Source organism: Sminthopsis crassicaudata, chromosome 5 (genome assembly GCF_048593235.1).
Source record: "Sminthopsis crassicaudata isolate SCR6 chromosome 5, ASM4859323v1, whole genome shotgun sequence".
NCBI lineage: Eukaryota > Metazoa > Chordata > Mammalia > Dasyuromorphia > Dasyuridae > Sminthopsis > Sminthopsis crassicaudata.
Genome location: NC_133621.1, coordinates 75,363,110 through 75,382,431, shown reverse-complemented (window position 1 = coordinate 75,382,431; position 19,322 = coordinate 75,363,110). Strand labels below are relative to the sequence as shown.

Genomic DNA, 19,322 nt, shown 5'->3' with positions numbered 1-19,322 from the left:
GAAGATTTCCACTTCCATCAGAATACATCCTCATACAGTATCGTTGTTGAAGTATACAGTGATCTTCTGGTTCTGCTCATTTCACTCAGCATCAGTTGATTTAAGTCTCTCCAACCCTCTCTGTATTCCTCCTGCTGGTCATTTCTTACTGAGCAATAATATTCCATAACTTTCATATACCACAATTTACCCAACCATTCTCCAACTGATGGACATCCATTCATCTTCCAGTTTCTAGCTACAACAAAAAGAGCTGCCACAAACATTTTGGCACATATATGTCTCTTTCCGCTCTTTAGTATTTCTTTGGGATATAATCCCAGTAGTAGCGCTGCTGGGTCAAAGGGTATGCACAGTTTGATAACTTTTTGGGCATAATTCCAGATTGCTCTCCAGAATGGCTGGATTCTTTCACAACTCCACCAGCAATGTATTAGTGTCCCAATTTCCCCACATCCCCTCCAACATTTGTCATTATTTGTTCCTGTCATCTTAGCCAATCTGACAGGTGTGTAGTGGTATCTCAGAGTGGTCTTAATTTGCATTTCTCTGATCAGTAGTGATTTGGAACACTCTTTCATGTGAGTGGATATAGTTTCAATTTCTTCCTCTGAGAATTGTCTGTTCATATCCTTTGACCATTTATCAATTGGAGAATGGTTCGGTTTCTTATAAATTATGGTCAGTTCTCTATATATTTTGGAAATGAGACCTTTGTCAGAACCTTTGTTTTCAAAAATATTTTCCCAATTTGTTACTTCCCTTCTAATCTTGTTTGCATTAGTATTATTTGTACAGAAACTTTTTAGTTTGATGTAATCAAAATCTTCTATTTTGTGATCAATAATGATCTCTAGTTCTCCTCTGGTCATAAATTCCTTCCTCCTCCACAAGTCTGAGAGGTAGATTATCCTCTGTTCCTCTAATCTATTTATTATCTCCCTCTTTATGCCTAAATCATGGACCCATTTTGATCTTATCTTGGTATATGGTGTTAAGTGTGGATCCATATCTAATTTCTGCCATACTAATTTCCAGTTTTCCCAACAGTTTTTTCCGAATAATGAATTTTTATCCCTAATGTTGGAATCTTTGGGTTTGTCAAAGATTAGATTGCTATAGATGTACCCTTTTTTGTCCTTTGTATCTAATCTGTTCCACTGATCTACCGGTCTATTTCTTAGCCAATACCAAATGGTTTTGGTGACTGCTGCTATATAATATAGCTTTAGATCAGGTACACTTAGACCACCTTCCTCTGAGTTTTTTTTCATTAGTTCCCTTGCAATTCTTGACCTTTTATTCTTCCATATGAATTTTGTTGTTATTTTTTCTAGGTCATTAAAATAGTTTCTTGGGAGTCTGATTGGTATAGCACTAAATAAATAGATTAGTTTGGGGAGTATTGTCATCTTTATTATATTCGCTCGGCCTATCCAAGAGCACTGAATGTCTTTCCAATTATTTAAATCTGATTTTATTTTTGTGGCAAGTGTTTTGTAATTTTTCTCATATAATTCCTGACTTTTCTTTGGTAGATGGATTCCCAAATATTTTATACTCTCAACATTTGTTTGGAATGGAATTTCTCTTTGTATCTCTTGCTGTTGCATTTTGTTAGTGATATATAAAAATGCCGAGGATTTATGTGGATTTATTTTGTATCCTGCCACTTTGCTGAAATTTTGAATTATTTCTAGTAGCTTTTTAGCAGAGTCTTTGGGGTTCTCTAAGTATACCATCATGTCATCTGCAAAAAGTGATAGTTTAATTTCCTCATTTCCTACTCTAATTCCTTGAATCTCTTTCTCGGCTCTTATTGCCGAGGCTAGCGTTTCTAGTACTATATTGAATAGTAATGGTGATAGTGGGCAACCTTGTTTCACTCCTGATCTTACTGGGAAAGGTTGCAGTTTATTTCTATTGCATATTATGCTTACTGACGGTCTTAAATATATACTCCTGATTATTCTAAGGAATAATCCGTTTATTCCTATACTCTCAAGAGTTTTTAGTAGGAATGGATGTTGGATTTTGTCAAATGCTTTTTCTGCATCTATTGAGATGATCATATGGTTCTTATTAATTTGATTATTAATATGGTCAATTATATTAATAGTTTTCCTAATATTAAACCAGCCCTGCATTCCTGGAATAAATCCTACTTGATCATAGTGTATTATCTTGGAGATGATTTTCTGAAGTCTTTTTGCTAATATCTTATTTAAGATTTTAGCATCAATATTCATTAAGGAGATTGGTCTATAATTTTCTTTCTCAGTTTTCGATCTACCAGGTTTAGGTATCAGTACCATGTCTGTGTCATAAAAGGAATTTGGTAGGACTCCTTCATCCCCTATTTTTTCAAATAATTTATATAACATTGGGGCTAATTGTTCTTTAAATGTTTGGTAGAATTCACATGTGAATCCATCTGGCCCTGGGGATTTTTTCCTGGGGAGTTGATTAATAGCTTGTTCTATTTCTTTTTCTGAAATGGGACTATTTAAGCAATTTATCTCCTCCTCTGTTAATCTAGGGAGCCTATATTTTTGGAGGAAGTCATCCATTTCACTTAAGTTATCAAATTTATTGGCATAAAGTTGGGCAAAGTAACTCCTTATTATTTCTCTAATTTCCTCTTCATTGGTGGAAAGATCCCCCTTTTCATTTGTAAGACTATCAATTTGATTTTCCTCTTTCTTTTTTTTGATCAAATTTACCAAAGGTTTATCTATTTTATTGGCTTTTTCATAAAACCAACTCTTGGTTTTATTTATTAATTCAATAGTTTTTTTACTTTCAATTTTATTGATTTCTCCTTTTAATTTTTGTATTTCGAGTTTAATTTTTGGTTGGGGGTAGTTTTCTTAAGAAAGGTCTTTTTGTTCCTAACCTAACTCAAATTCCCAAAAGGACAAGTTTGAAAAGGGTTCTTAGACTAGAGAAATATTTATTTTTTAATATTTCTATGTGAAATTAAAGTTTAATAAGATGCCATAAAAGAAAGGAAAAATAGCCCCTATCTCCAAGGAACTCTCTTTCTAATGAGAGAGACACATAAATAACTGAAGTCCTACAAGATGTATACAGTCAGGTCAAATCAACAAGCATTTATGAAGTTTCTACTATATACCAGACTCTAAAAAAAAAAAAGGAGAGGAAAGTAATAGAAAAAAGAAGATATGAGGGAGAAGGAAAATAACAATATTGAGAAAGACTTCATATAGGTGGTGGAATATGATTTGAGGAAAAGAAAGAAACCCAGTAAGCTGAGAGGCAGAAGTGAGGATGAAGAGTATCCTAAGCAAGGGAAACATCCAGTACTAAGTCACAGAGTTGGGATTTGGAGTTTCATGTACAAAGGATAGCTATTAGACTAGTTAGTATAACTGAATCATACAGTGTGTAAAGAATCTAGAGTTCAGGGACATGAAGGAGAAAAAAAAATGTTAAGAAGACTAGAGAGATTGGAAGGGGACAGGTTGTGAAAGAAAAACTTAATTTTTTTTTCAATAAGAAGCAAGGACCTCCAACTCTAGACTCAGCAATCTTTCTACTGTACCATGATGATAATCTCAAAATCCTTTAAGTTCCTTTCTAGGTCTAGATTTATTGATGTTCTGAAATTTCAAATTCTAAAACTGAACTCTTCATTAACATTTTTAATAGCATTGCTGTATTAATATAAGACAAGAAGAAAAGAAAGGAAGAATTTATTAATCACTTACTATGTGTCAGACATTGTACTAAGCACTTTATAAATATTATCTCATATGATCCTTATGACTACTCTATGAAACACATGCTGTCATTACTCCAATTTTACAATTGAGAAAACTTGTGCAGGGTCACACAGCTAGTGTGTGCTAGCTAACTCTAGGCTCAGTATACTATCCCTCTGAATGAATGATGTTAGTATACATATATGGAAGGAGGCCAAGAGAAAATTAATGATCAACCAGATAAGGTGCTAGAGTATATAAAGGAAGAAATTCAAGAATATGAATAGGTAGGTTTGCCTTTGCAAAGAAGCACCTTTTCCTAACAGAAAAGAGGAAAGGAAGAATGCATGAGTTAAAAAATATAAAAGAGTTCCAGGGTATAGAATAAATAAGTGAGATCAGGGAGAATAGCTTTAGTTTTCTCAGTAAATAGGCAAGGATATCTGCTAAGAAGGGACTAGGGATAGCAGTCAGGGCTTTAAGAGAAAGGAAAAGGTTCAAAGAGCCCCTTGGAAAAGACTAGAAAGTCAAATAAGAGAAGCATAAAAAGAATTGTTACATAGCACTGAGGACATAATTGAGATTAAATTACATGAATAGCATGATAGTGTGACTTCCTTATATGGTGTTTAGCAGGAACTAAAGACAGGTGTGGGTCTTGAAGGAATTAAGGGAATCTTGAATGAAGGACTACATACACACATGCACATATATACATGTATATTTATATATGTATGTTATATGTGTAAATAAGGGAAGAAAGGCTATAGTTGACATGATAGAGAAGTGAAAAAATACAGAAAGTTAAGATTAAAGTAAGGAAAAGGAAAGAAATAAGTAGTAAGACCGAGTGCAAACTGGATAGATGAAATGGGTAGAAAGATAGGCAGTAGATTTGTAGAAAGATAGGCAGTAGAATTTGATTAAAAAGGAAAATTTCATAGTTCCAAAATCATGTAGGTATCCCATTTATAGATAAGCAAGCAAGGCCTGTGATATGAACAACTTTGTGGGCAGCTAAAATAGATGTGAAGCTGTAGATTTTGAGAGATATAAATTGAGGATCTAAGGACAAGGTGGATACTACTCTTTTCTCTGAGGTTCCAATCTTTTTAGCTCCCCATGTCATTCCTTGCTTATTTTTTCAATTTTTCTTTTGGGGGAGTGGGACTGGGGGAGGCAATCAGGGCTAAATGACTTGCCCAGGATCACACACCTAGTCAGGATCTGAGACCGGGCTTGAACTCAGGTCTTCTGATGCTCTATCCACTATCTAGACATCTAGCTGTTCTGCTAGGTTAACTTTCTATCTTCAGAGGATTCATTGAAGCCTCATGTTTTCTGTTTAATACTAATGAAATTCTGTCCAGGATCACTGAGTTAAAGGAAAATGAGATTAAAATGGCATCTAAAATCCTAATAATAGAGACATTTATGAGCATAATCCCTTAATTATTTCATACTGTCTCTTATTTTTTATGATAGGCTCATACACACAGACACATACACACATACACACACATATACAAACACACTGCTTGTGATAAGAAAAACAGTTGAAGTATTTATGTCATAAATTTTTATTATCCTATCTCCTTGGCATGGAGATAGAGGAGAGAAAGGGAGGGGAAGTTGGGAATGGAAAGAATCAAAGATAAAGAAGGAAAGAATGTCAGCACGCAATTTAACATAAAAAGATGTTATTTACAAGACCGGTAAGGGATATTACTCATTTAATACAGCTGCCTCAAATTCTATGATACTACTTGTATAAAGAAGTCCAATTTGCTACCCTTTCAATCTTCACTCAAGAGTTAGGAATCTTGAAGATCATTCAGTCCTTCCTCTTATTCAATCCAGGAATATCTTGCAAAAATCATCCAATTTTTGCTTGAAAATGGGGCTCACTACCTCAATAATTCCATTTGTGGATAAAGGATTGTAATTATTGATTTTTAGCTCTTTGATACAGCTAAAATTTGCTTCCCTGTGATCTTTGTGGTAAGCAGTTTTCACCATTAAATCAAAAGAGATTAAAAATTATAGAGTTTGTGAACCTGGGTGTCTGGAAAAAATAGGGGATCCAAAAAGAGAAATAAGGAACTTTGGAAATGGTCAGCTTAGGGAAAACAATAATGTATTGAGGTCTATAGAAGAGATCAAAAGCCATTTCTGCTTGCCCATTCTTGGAAGAAAACTATTATACCCATTGAAAAGAGGAAGGAGGATCTTACAAGTTTCTGCCCTAGAGTATAGAAACACCCTCTGAGAAGAACTAATGGAATAATGGGGAGAGGTTGGGAAGAAGTATGGCATTTTCCCAATGAGGTATGATTAACTATCTTGAGGAGTCAGATCAGAATATGGGAATTTGGGATCTTGCCTAAATGAATGAGAAAGAATAATGGGGAATAAATGTAGGTGTGGCTAGATTGGATATAAGCCTCTTGATTGACAAATCAAAATGGGACACATCTATCTTTCCTTCTAACTGATCTCACACTCTTCTGCCCAAGTCAATCTCACACATTGAAAGTACAATTGATCTAGACAAACATTGTGATCTTATTACACTCCAGCAAGTAGCAGGAGCTTTCATTCTTGCCTCTTGCCTCAAGAGCAAATTCCACCCTAGTCTCCTTTATAGAGACACTACCTGTGTGGCCAAGATAATAATCCTCACTTTTTCACTTGGAATCTTTTTCCTTGTATTTTGAATATAGAAGAACTAGTGAACTTTCTACAGGATAGAACCAGAAGAAGTATCAGAGCTTTGAGTGGGGCTCAGGGTAGCAGGATCCAGGTCAGAAAGGTCAAGAGGAAAACTAGGAATATAACCCTATGAAAAATCTGAGCCAAAACTGGGACTAGGATCAAGAAGAAGATAACTAGATAAGAGTAGAATCCCATAAGTCAGAGGAGTCATAGGTAAAATCTATTTTCATAAAGCAGAAAGGTCAAATAGTCAACTGAAGTATGCAGAGAACTCTGAAGGTCTTATATTTTAAAGCAGCAAACTGGACAAATGCAAAGAGAAATAGAGATAATGGTGGGATAAGATGGATTTTTCTCCCCTATGCTCTCTTGCTCTACTATTTGGCCTGCTCTGTGCCAATAAATCCACACTTGTCTTAATGTAATAAGTCAAAGGACTGAAGAGTTTTTTAAAAAATTTGACCCAAGAGATAACTAAATAAAATGAAGTAAAATGAAAGATAATTGAACCTTGAACTATGGGATCTAGAAGTCAAAAGAGAAAAGGTACATGAATCTGCCTCGCAGTTCAGAGTACTGACTGACTATACTTGGAGCTAATTCCAAATTAGAAACTAATATCTGTCCTAGGAAATTTTGTGATATAAGCAAAAATGTATATTTAGGCTTTACCACTAACTCTACCTTCTCACTCTTTTCCACCATCTTTTTATCTTATTTTTCCCCATAAGCATGTTTCTCAGTACCATCATCTTTTATGAATTTGATTTTCATAATCCCCCCTCCCCCCATCAGAGGCAAAGTGAATAATCTGATAACCCAACGGTATTAATGCCTTAAGGTAAAAAGGTGTAGAAGGCCTAATTCATTTTAATTATAGCTTTCCAGGAATAAATTCTATTTATTGTTATCTAACCCAGAAAATCAAGGTAATTATTACAAGGTAAAAATATTGGCCAAGGGAAAGAAGTGAATTTTGCCATGAGGATAAGATTGGGCACATGCTGTAGAGCTGTGGAAAATAAGTCATAGATCCCAAGGAATTGTGTCCATGTTTTAGGTGGTCTTTGGAACTATTCTGCTAAGAGTTCCAAGAACTAGTGGCATGTAAAAAAAGTATAACAGGTTAAACTAGACCCTGTAGGTAATCTGGGGAGGCCTATGGACTCCTTCTCAGAATAATGTTTTTGAATGGATAAAATAAGATATGTAAGATTGCAAAAGAGACCAATCATATTAAGATACTTAACATTTCATATTAATACATTATTATTATATATGTCACATGTTACAACTTATATACATTATGTATACACAATATATACGTTAACTAAAATATTACAATTTTTAAAAGATACTAAAATGTGAAAAATGCACTCCAGGTTAAGAACCTCCTAAACTAGAAGAAGAAATTTTGCAGCAGAAGTTAGAGAATCAAAAAAGGAAAAAGAGTGCACAGCTTTTCCTTCCCAGGGAAAGATTATGATATGTGCCACTAGGGGGCTTTAGTTCTTTAGTGAGGAAGAGTATCATGATTTATGAAGTGAGAGAGATTGTTTTTCTGCTCTGTACTTCTAAATAATAATAACAAAAACAATAACAGCTTGGCATGGGAGACAGAATTCATTACTTGGAGTCAAGCAAACTGGCAAACGGAGTTTAAATCCCACTTCAAAAACTTATTATTTAGGCTGTGAGCCTAAAGCAACTCCTAAGGACATATATACTAACTCATTGTCAGAATTAAAAATATGTAGTGTAGGAGGCCCACACAGGAGTCTCCAATACTTATAAAAATCACAAATCTGTCATTTACTCTCATAATGATAGCTCAACTAATTGTGTTTCAGGCATTGTTCCAGGTGCTAAAGATACAAAGACCAAAAAAAAAAAAAAAAATTGTCTTCTTCAAGGAGTTTATATTTCTTCTAAAGAGAAACTGGTAAGCTTTTTGAATACATCTGTATTTGAATGAGTTCTTAGCACCATATACATTTTCTAAGTGGTAAAATTAAGACTGCCCTGAAATCAATACTCCTAAGTATAGGAATGGGGATTGGGGAAACCTGAAAGTGAAGTATATACAAATTTTATTCTAAAGTTAATCCAAAAATATTCAGAAAGAATTTGACATTTTTGTGTTAGCAGGTCCCTAAATTCAATTTAGTGTTTTTTATAAACCCAGAATCTTTGAAGGAGAAGGGTAGATTGAGACATAGGTTATGAAGGAATAAGACACAGGAAAAATGGAAGGTTGAAATGATGAAATCAAAGAGGGCATAACTATTGATGTGTGTAGTTGGGTTAATTTTGATTCTATTACCCTGGATGAAAATAATGAAAGAATACTATAACACCACCCAAAATGTTCTTTTCCTATAACTCTTTCTCAAATCCCAACTTCTGTTTAAAGTCCTTCACCCACATATTTATGAAAAATTTATCAGAGACTATCTTATTCATTTTTTCCTCTCCAGATGTTGTCCTCTACCTTTCTACTCAGATTTGTCATTTTTTAGGAAGTCTATTAAGTAGATTTATTTAACATATGACTTACTTTCAAGCAAGAGTGATCTTTTTTTGTTTGATCATTTCTTATTCCTTCAAACCTTTCTGGGTTTGTTTTTGTTGTTGTTGTTGTTGTTTCTTTTGTGTGTGTGTGTGTTTTTTAATCTCTCATCTTGCATCTTTTCTCTGATCTGTTTGATCATTTTGTTTAATCATTTCCTATTCCTTCAGGCCTTTCTGTTTTGTTTTTTGTGGTTGTGGTGTTATTGTTGTTTTTATCCCTCATCTTGCATCTTTTCTTTGTTCTCCTCAATCCCTATTCCAGAATATATAAAAAGAAGAAAAAAAATTATAATATCACTCAAAGAACAATGTAAGAGGGCAAAAATTCTAGAGCTATAGTAAGAACAACATTTATTAAGTGTTCACTATATACCAAGTCCTATGCTGAGTGCTGAGGATACAAAGAAAGGTAAGAAGACTCTCTCTTCCTTCAAAGAACTCACAATCTAATGGGGAAGATGATATGAAAATAATTATGCATAAACAAGCATATAAAGAAAAATTTGAAAAAAATCAGTAGTGGAAAGGCTCTAGAATGAGAGGAATTGGAAAAGGTTTCCAGGAGGAGGGAATTAAAGAAAACTAGAGAAGTCAAGTGGATGAGATGAGGAAGAATAATAAGGAAGAATAATATATTAAGTTTGAGGTACAGTTAGTGAAAATGCCTAGAGTTGGAATTAGCCTCTATTTGAACCTTGTCTCAGATCCTTATTTTCTCTGTGACTTTAGATAAGTCTTTTTTCTTTGGATCTCTAAGGAGTTGGACTAGAGGACCTTAGATCCATGATCCTATGATTTTATTTTTACATGTTGAAAAGGAAAAAAACTCTTATCTGCATCTGATTTTAGAATGTCAATCTGTCACAATCAATATTTCAAAGATCTGTAATTTTGTCAGTATAGAACTTTGAGCTTTTTTGTGACCAAAAGTATTCAAACTGGTCTTCCAATGATGGGCCCATAACACATCACAAACCTTAAACTTGAAGTCTGTTTAGCTTGACATGACAGAATTTATCATTTAAAAAGTTACTTCCATGCCACAATGAAGACTGCATTCTTTGAAGGAAAATGGACTGTTATTTGCCTTGTACTTTGAGGATGTGGCTCCCAGTAAGTTTGAGACAAAAAAAGTTTGAGAACTACTACTATATAAAGTAACTTAAAAAGAAAGATTAGTAACTGAGATCCCCAGAAAATGCGATTGAAGAAAGTTTTTAAATCCATGAACTCAAATATTTCTATATAAATGGAAAAAATTAGGTAACAAACAAAAGAAATTAGAAGCTCCTATATAAGGAGGCAAATTTGATTATGTAGTTTTCAGTGGTATGATGAAAATTATGATTCTGGATGGGTATACCTCATTCCAAAAAGGGGCATGAAAGTTGTGGGTAATAAAAGTTTATATGAAGAAACTTAGGAACCAGAGTGAGGAAACATGATGAGTAGTCAAAGGATGAATATTTGGTTGAAGGTCTAAGAAGAAAAAATAGAGTTATTTTGTCATTGAATAGACTGGACCACCTGGACTTAGAGGAACTAGATAATGAGTTTGAGAACTAGATCACCAGCTTGGCAAAGAGGCATGGAATAGTAGTCATTGGAAACTATCCAGGCTGGAGTTTTCTTTTTGCTAGGCAAGTGCTTAATCCCTAGAACATAAAGAAAAATCAGAAACAATCCTTGCCCTCAAGGATTTTAAAATCTGAAGAAAAATCAAGCAAGTTGTGTATATATTACATTTCAGGTGCCAATGGAATAACCAGAAGGCAAAGTTATAAAAGTAATTGGAAAAACAGGTCTGAATGAAAGTTATAGTTGAAGTTGGGAGTGAATGAGATTGCCAAACAAAAAAGTACAAAATGATAAAAATCCTTTCAGGATCATCTGTCTAAGGGCTTAAGAAGAAATAAAGAATCAATAAAGGAGAAAGACGATGAATAAAGGGGTATGAGAAGCAGAAATCTTTGCTCTTTCAGAAACCAAAGGAGATGATATTTTTTAGCATAAACAACAAAGATTGTCATTTGGCTAAGGAAGATGAAGATTTAATATCATTGGGGTTGATGACTAGGTCATTGATGATCTTTAACAAAGCGGTTTCAGTTGTATAATATGCACTGAAGACATAACTGCATCATGTTAAGAAAAAGTAGGAAGTGAAAGCATTGATTGTAGAAGTCCTACTGTCTTCAAAACTCATCTCAAGCCTTTTATGGGAAGCCTTGAACACCCAACTTCTAGCGCTCTCCCTCTCTAAATTATCTCCTATTTATTTTGTATTTTGAAAGAATATTCTTGGGGATTGTCCCTTCTACATTTATATATGTACATGTGGTCTTCTCTGACAGAGCCTAAGTATCTTTAATCACTTGGTAAATGCTGAAGAATTCATGTAACCTTTTCTAGAAGCTTGTCTATCAATTAAGAGGAGAAAAAAAATGGAAATGTAACTGGATTGAATAGAAGGGCCAAAATCTTACTGTTAAGATTGAGGAGATCTGAACATGGTTGGAGCTAGATAAAAAAAGAGCCAGCTGGAGATAGAGGCTAGAGAAGAATGAGGGCAAATGAATGACTCCTGGGTCAAAGTCCTAAAGGAAAGAAAAAAGAGTGGGATCAAAGATCCAAGTAAAGACATTGCCTAAGATAAGGAAGGAACCTGAGAAGATAAATAGTACCTTTTGAGGAATTGTGGAATGGGATTGAAGGAGCTCCCTTTCCATGGTCTTATGCATCTCAGTGAAGCAGCTTACTTATAGTCATTCTTTCAAAAAAACTTACATAAATTTAGTGCTGAAAAGGACCTTAAAAGGCATCTAGTCCAACTTCCTCATTTTGTATGTGAGAAAACTGAAGCCCAGGGAGATAACACATAAGTAATAAGCATAAAAAATGGGGCATGATCTCTCATTCTCTGACTTCAGAATTGGCTATTTTCATAGTGCCTTTCATATTTTTTTCATATTTTCATAGATGCCTTTCTATAAGTATGTTTGGTGGGGATGTAGTTGAGGAGAGAGGGGGAAAGGTTTGGAAAAGTCCTTGTGAGAAATGAGTTAGGAGAACTTAGGGAAAACAAACCATAAGGTGAAACTGAAGATTTTTTTTTCCCCCCTTTGGTGTTTAAGTAGTTGCCTTAACCCCTGTGACAACGGTATGTATATATGTATGTCTATACACATAAAATATAACACGTGATTTTCAATAACAGATTAGCCGTGAAAGGGAAAAAAAGATAGGCCCTTTCTTGAACTTGGAGATTTTGGCCAAGGACTACCCCTTAGAAGGTGTGGAGGTGAAAAGATAGTAGTGAATGGGACCAGGTGAAGAGGTCTAAGCTTCAGGAAGTTATGTGACTCACAGAAAGTAGACAACATTGCTGACAATTGGTCAATGCTTATTTCCTTTTCTGTCCATCCAATGAACCCAAGTCTTTTGCTATTTAACCTATTCAACATTTTCAGCTAGCTAGGCCAGGCACAATGCTGGGAGATGGGAGCTGAAGGGCTTTATGTCTGCTCAGTTGATGTGCTTGGAGCTCTACTTGCAAGAATCAAATAAATGCTTCCTGTTTGTATCTGAAGATGCTTCTGAGTCATCACTTTGGGCAAGGGGGTCTCTAGCACCCATCCCACACAGTAGGGGGTTAAGCTGGTAGACAGCTGAGAGTTAGACTGGAATACAGGAAATCACCAAAATGACCTTGGTGCGACCTTGGGCAAATGGCTTTATTTTTCCAATCTCAATTTTCCAATGGGAATAATATTTCTACTACTCACCTTCAGGCATGGGAAGAAAGTATAAAGCAATACATAAACGTGGATTTTTCCAGTGCATCGTATATTGGGTTCCTCGAGAGCTTACTTTTAAAAAATAGGATATTTAAGATGATCTTTTACAAATTCTGTTATTAAAGTTAAATTAAAAACTCCTTATTGTCTCACCTATAAAACCTCCTCCCACCCCACCCCCACACCCAACTGAACCTTCTTTTATGATCTGGTGTTTTCTGAAAGCACTTAGAGGCTTTTAGGTGTGAAATATTTATGGACACAAATTGCATAGGAAGCAGTTTCAAAGCTGACTAGAGTCACCTTATACCACTAAGAGAGATTGGCTGGGTGCCACTGGGCTGGGCGCAGGAGGCCTCTGGGAATTAAACCCAGTTGAAGGATCTGTAAAGGTGAAAGACCGCTCCCCGAATTCTGACATTGTCTCTTTCCCACTCGTTAAATTTCACAGGAGCACAGATTTCCAGGTGGAAAGGACTTCAGAGATAATCTAGCCCACCCAACCCCACACCACCATTACAAATGAAGGGACTGAGGAAAAAGATTGCCTATGTCTCACACACACACAGAGAAGTGGTTTTTCTTCAGCTACAAATCAGCCTAACAGGATGAGCCCATACCTCAAAAAGCAAAGCTCTTAGCGCAGCCGGTTTATGCATAAATAATCGAGCTAGGACTAGGGATTTTCCTGGGAGCACATCCTTACTGAAGGACCTTGCAATGCCCTTCCTCCTCCATAAACCAGGGAATCCCTTTAGGCCTCGGTCTTCCCACCCAGCTGAGACACCGCGTGACGCCAGGAGGCGGTGGAGGCATGCATCTCGGCACGCAGCAGCCCAGACACCTCCCAAATAGGGATATTGCCCGAGTACACACCGGGTTTTTTCACCCATCTCTGCCTGGCTCGGAACCTTACTTAAAATAGCGGAGAGGGCTAACCAAGGCTCTTCTCTTACTGTAGCTCTTTATACCTTCGGCTAACCCATTCTCCGTTAGCACCTGTAAGGGGGATTCACACCTCCCCTCCCCCCCACCGCGGATTTCCCCTTCCACCTCCGCTTCCATCACCACCCGGCTCAGAACCCGCCCGGGCGAGGGAGCTTTCCTCGCCGAGCCGGGATTGGTCCAAGGGCCTCCAGAAGCACGCGAGAATTGGCTGGTACCGCCGTCCATCCGCGCTTGAAACGTTGCCCGGGAGGAGGCGGGGCTGGCCAAGAGGTGGAGCGTGCAGCGGCCGGTAGCTGCCTAGACATCGAGGACTCGGCTTCTTGCTGGACTTCTGTGGATGCGCTGACTGCCCAGGCCGACTAAAGCTGCAGCCATGGCTTCCAAGGGTAAAGAGAGCAAGCCGGATTCTCAGCCGCCGGAAGCGATAATTACTTGCAAGGGCCTGTCTGCCACTGCGGCTCATCATCCGACGGACAAGAAATTGTTCGAGAATCTCTCCGGTGCTGGCAAAGTCATCGGGGTCCTTACTAGCGGTGGCGATGCTCAAGGTAACGCCCGCGCCACCCTCGGAAGCTGCCTAGGCTGGAGATGGAGATGTGGGGTGTGGGTACGATCCAGAAAAAGCAATATTGTGTTTCTTATTTTTTGATTTCGTTTGTTTTCCCTCCTCCAAGTTGAAGTCTTGGTGGCAGAATAAACCCAAATAGGTTGGTATTGGCTATAAGAGAGGGTTAATGATTTGAGCAACTTCGGGAAGGGATCAGTCCATGGGTAATTATTAAGAGTCTCCCGTATGCCGGCATCGTGCTCTGCGCTGGAAGCTCTCACCACGTTCCTCCATACACATCCCTAGACTGGACGCAGGCTGGACTGTGCTTGGCCGGAGGGGGAAGGGTTAAATTAAAGAAGAGCGGAAGCGGGCCGTAGCTCTCCTCTTAAAAGAACCCCCTCCCCCAACCCCTTTCCTCCAACTCCCACTCCTGCCCCGGGTTCCCTCTAGCTCCTGATTTACCCCCTCGGCTTGGGGCTTCTCTCCCCTAGATTGGAGCATGTGTGCAGGTTAAGATGTGAGGAGTGGGACTCTTGATCCCTGGCCTTTACTGCATTGCAGGGAGTCAATAGTCTACGGGGAGTTCCTGAGAGCTTGCCCCCGTTTCCTAGCGCAGCCTGGCAGACTGCTAACGTTTTGCCCAGAGAAGTTGTCACGCCCTGTCTTCCTCCTTTCCCCACTCCTGTTCGCCTCCCTCCCAGAACATCAGGGAGCCTCACTATCTTCCTCTTTATAGGACTCAGTATCTTCTCTGAGCATATTGAGAAGAGATTAAACCTGAGACCATGTGTGTGGCTTCCTTAGTCTGGCTCTGTCCCTTTGCTCAAATCTGATCTCGAAAATGACATATGTGATCTTCCGTGTTCATTCTGGCACCGGCACCAGTGGATTTATGACTACAAACTAGTAGAGTTAATCTGTCAAGCGCTACTGTCACAATCAAAAGCGCGTCTAAAAGGTGGACCAGCCATCTTAGAATCAGAGCATCATCCTAAAGCTGGGAAGGATTTTTCGAAATTATTGAATTCAGCCTTCCAAGTTTGCACACTGAAGCCCACAAGGGTAGTAGATTGCCCCAAATATTTCGGCTTTAGTTAATTGTATGGTTCCTGCTTGCTCCCCCTCCCCCAAACAACTCCGGTGCAATCCTCCTGTGCACTGAGCTGAATTGTATCCTACTTTGTCACACTTTTCAAGCTACAGGTAGTGTCTATTTTGGTTTCTAAGAATCCTGAGTGAATGAAGAAGGGGGCTTTGGAAAGGCTTGCATCTTTGGGGGCTTTAGAATCTTTGTGCTCGAGGGGAGGAAGGAGGAGTCTTTGGCTGTCTCTCGGAGACCCTAGCTGGGTAGCGGAGGGACAGTAAGGCTCCTCCCTCCTTTCCGCGTGTGTACGTGATCCTCTGCCAGGCCTCCCTAATTCCGCCTTCGTGCGTCATCCTGAAGCGAAATTGCCTTTCTCTTTCTCCTCCTTCTCTTCCACCTTTTCCCCCTCTAGCAATTGTAGAGTGGGGGAAACCTCTGAGAGGCTTATCCTTGCCTCCCCGACGCAAAGGCTTGACTTGACAGGGCTGCGCTGTCCAGCCCGAGGCAGCGGCCCCAGAAACTCCGGGATCGCCAGCATCCCCTCTTTCATCCTATACTGCTTCGAGAAACCATCCCGAGGAGCTATATAGGACTTTGCAGGAGTTGGGGGTTACATTTTTACCCATCTGCAAGGCCCTGAACGGCCTTCAGTCCAACACCCTTATAAGGGCAGTTAAAGGCACCTACTCTCTCGTCCCCCGCCCCCTTCCTCTCTATGTACTTTCTTGCTGCAGTGAATTGTATTCTAGAGTGTGGATTTTAGTATTTCTTATAAAAGTCGATTATTTGAAAGAAATAGGACTTTAAAAAAAAAAAAGGTAGCTAGTCAGGGGTTTATTTCGAGAAATAAACAATTATTGATTGGTACTTTAGAATTTCATTCATTCTTTGAGCAGATGTTTATCATTCCACTAATTCCTCCTATTTGCAAGGCATCACCAAACAAGACAAGGTCATCTAAAAATAAAGGGCATGAACGACCTACAGGCCTGTATCAGACATTACTAGAACAAAGTAACCTGGGAAGGGGAAGGGAATTTGACTCAGAAGTTCCAGAGCCTATTATTTAATCAAAGTCATCCAGGGTTTTCAAGGTCAAGAATTTAGAAGTGGGGTGTATGTGTGTGTGTGTGTGTGTGTGGTTAATTTCCTACTGAAATAATGCATTTAGGGGCCCTTTTTTGTATGCTGTTTCTTACAATCTCTGCAGTTAAAGGAATCCTAAAGAAACAATCAGTTATGAAACATCTAGTCTCCCCTTTCTCAAACATATTTGCATCTGATTTGTTCAGGGAAGGGAAGTGATTCAGTGTATCAGAATTATCCAGGCATCAGTTTGTAAAATTATCATTTAAATTCACTTGTATTAATTCTACATTCATCTTCCCTCCCCCAAAAAAAGTTTTAAAAAATGTTTTGATTCATTGTATTACTGAAATCAGAAAAAAAAAAAGATATTTGCCAAGTATTTTATTAGTTTTCACATGTCCAAATAGAGTTAATAATTGAGCTGCAGGAAACCTTCCAGTTTTTCTTTTGCTAACTCTTGTTACCCTTGATAAATTAGAAATAGCAAGAGATGACATTCATTGATTACTTATCTATATTTTTTTTCTTAGAACAATTATAACAGCAGTTATAATCTATAATTTTGCCTTGTTTTCTCTTGCCTCCTCAAAATTTCACTGGAGACACTTCAAAAATCTAACATTTGTTTTTTGACATTTATATAATGTTTTTATGTTTTTAGAATTTCTAAAAAGGAAAAGCAAAAATTTTATTTTAAGATTTCCATGTAACTTAACTTAGAGGGGAATTTGTATTGAGCCTAAAAGAAATGTATAGTTTTGGTTAACCAATTTTTGGGCACATAAGTGTTTGTTTTATGGAAGTAATCATTACTAATATTTACAAAACAGTTCAGATGCCTATCTTCCCTAGATTCTGCTTCTGCTACTAATTTTTTTTAAACTTACAGTGAATGTTGAATTATCAGTGTCAGGGTTACATTATAAGTAAGTTTATAATTGCTGCAGGTATGCAAATAACTCTCATCTTCTCTGTACAGTTATTGAAATGTTACCAGTAAATCATTAGTATCACTTTGTGATAAATGCTAACTTTTGTCCTTGGTTTTTTTATTCCTTGATTTATAGAAATTGGCTGGACATCAAGAAATTAAGCAATAGGACTTTAAAACTGGAGTAATCTTGATATAAGATATGGTTAAAAACTTAAAATGGAAATAAAGAGTGGGAACGTAACCTGATTTTCCTAGTAGAAAAAGACATAAAATCCTGAAGACTACAGCTCTGCAAAGGAGAATAGGACAATCTTTCATTTAAATATCTGTTTCCTACTCAAAAATACACATGCTCCAAAGTAATTTCCTCTAGTGCCAATTTTTTTAGATGGATTTTAGGCAGCATTATACAGCTGGAGGAGGGGGAAAATGTTAGAGATTAGTCCCTATATAGATTAATTTATACATGTTTACTAAGCAAATAAGTTCCATTAGGACTTCTATTATTTAAATTACATACAATAAAATAAAATTTTCAAGAGAATTTTTGCAAAAACATCATCCTCCACCCTCATCCTTCAATATATATATATATATATATATATATATATATATTTTTTTTTTTTTTTTTTTTTCTTGGAACAAAATTGAAGGAACAATTTTAATTCTTCTTGATCTGACATTTTGAACTATATGTTACATTTTTAATGTAAATTATTTTTGATATTCTTTTTTGACATCTAGTCTCTCCCCCCACCCAGTGAGAAAGTAAGCAATGTGATATCAATTATACATGCAGTCATATAAAACATTTCCATATTAGGCATGTAGCAAGGGGGAGGGTGGTCAAGAAAAAGAAAGTGAAAAAATTATGTTTTACTCTTATAAGCATTCTTAACCTGGGCTTATCTATCTTACGATAGACATATAACTTTTAATTTAGATTGATTTCCTTTATAATTCTTTCTTTTTTCTTTTATTCATTTTAAAATGTTATTCTGAGAAGAGTTCCATAGGCATTGCCAGACTGACAAAGGAATCACAAAAGATTAAAAACTGCCACTTGCTCTAAAATGAAAAGATCTTCTTCATTTAAAATACACACACAACACATACACACTCATAAATACTTATAACTGTGTGTGTATACATATATATATATATATATCATTTGTTTTTAATATTCATTTTAAAAAATGTTGAGTCCTAAATCACATCCCCTCACAGCCTTCTCTCAGCTATTGAGAAGGCAAGCAATAGAATCTCAGTTATGCATGTGAAATCAAGCAAAACATATTTCCATATTAGCAATAATGTGCCAAAAGAAGTGAGACAATTAAGCCAGTTTGTACGAAGAGTTAATCAGTTCTTTCTGGAGGTAGATAGCATTTGTTTTATCCTGGGTCTTTCTGAATTGTCTTGGATCAGAATAGCCAAGTCTTTTATAGTTGATCATATTTACTGTTATTATGTGTCTTGTTCTCCTTGCTCAGCTCACTTCACTTTGCATCAGTTCATATAAGACTTCCCAGGTTTTTCTGAAACCATGTCCCTGATCATTTCTTACAAAACAATAATATTCCACCACAATCATATAACACAACTTATTCTGCCAATTCTTTGCCACCACAAAACAAGCTGCTATAAATATTCTTTGTATAAATAAGTCCTCCCCTACCCTTTAATTTTTTTTTCCTTTGGAATACAGACCTAGTAGTGATATTAATGGGTCAGAGGGTGTACCAAGTTTTATAAGCCTTTGGGTACAGTTCAAATTGTTTTCCAGAATGCTTGGACTAGTTCACAATTCTACACAAGATAGATTAGGATTCCTAGGAAAAGATCCTCACTGTGCTTTATTAATAGTTCACTGGAAACTCAGATTAAGACTTGAAAATCTCTTACTTTC

General features: G+C 36.9%; 1 protein-coding gene across 2 annotated transcripts in view; it reads left to right on the top strand.

Moving 5' to 3' along the window:
* The first annotated feature begins 14,001 nt into the window (after positions 1 to 14,001).
* Positions 14,002 to 19,322, top strand: part of PFKP (phosphofructokinase, platelet) — a 74,340-nt gene continuing 69,019 nt past the window's right edge. Inside the window, exon 1 of one of the 2 annotated variants that reach the window (XM_074267184.1) lies at positions 14,002 to 14,304. In XM_074267184.1, the coding sequence (XP_074123285.1) occupies positions 14,130 to 14,304 (175 nt within the window). In that variant the 5' untranslated portion in view covers positions 14,002 to 14,129. The remainder of the gene's footprint in view (positions 14,305 to 19,322) is intronic. The other variant, XM_074267185.1, reaches the window with a different exon arrangement.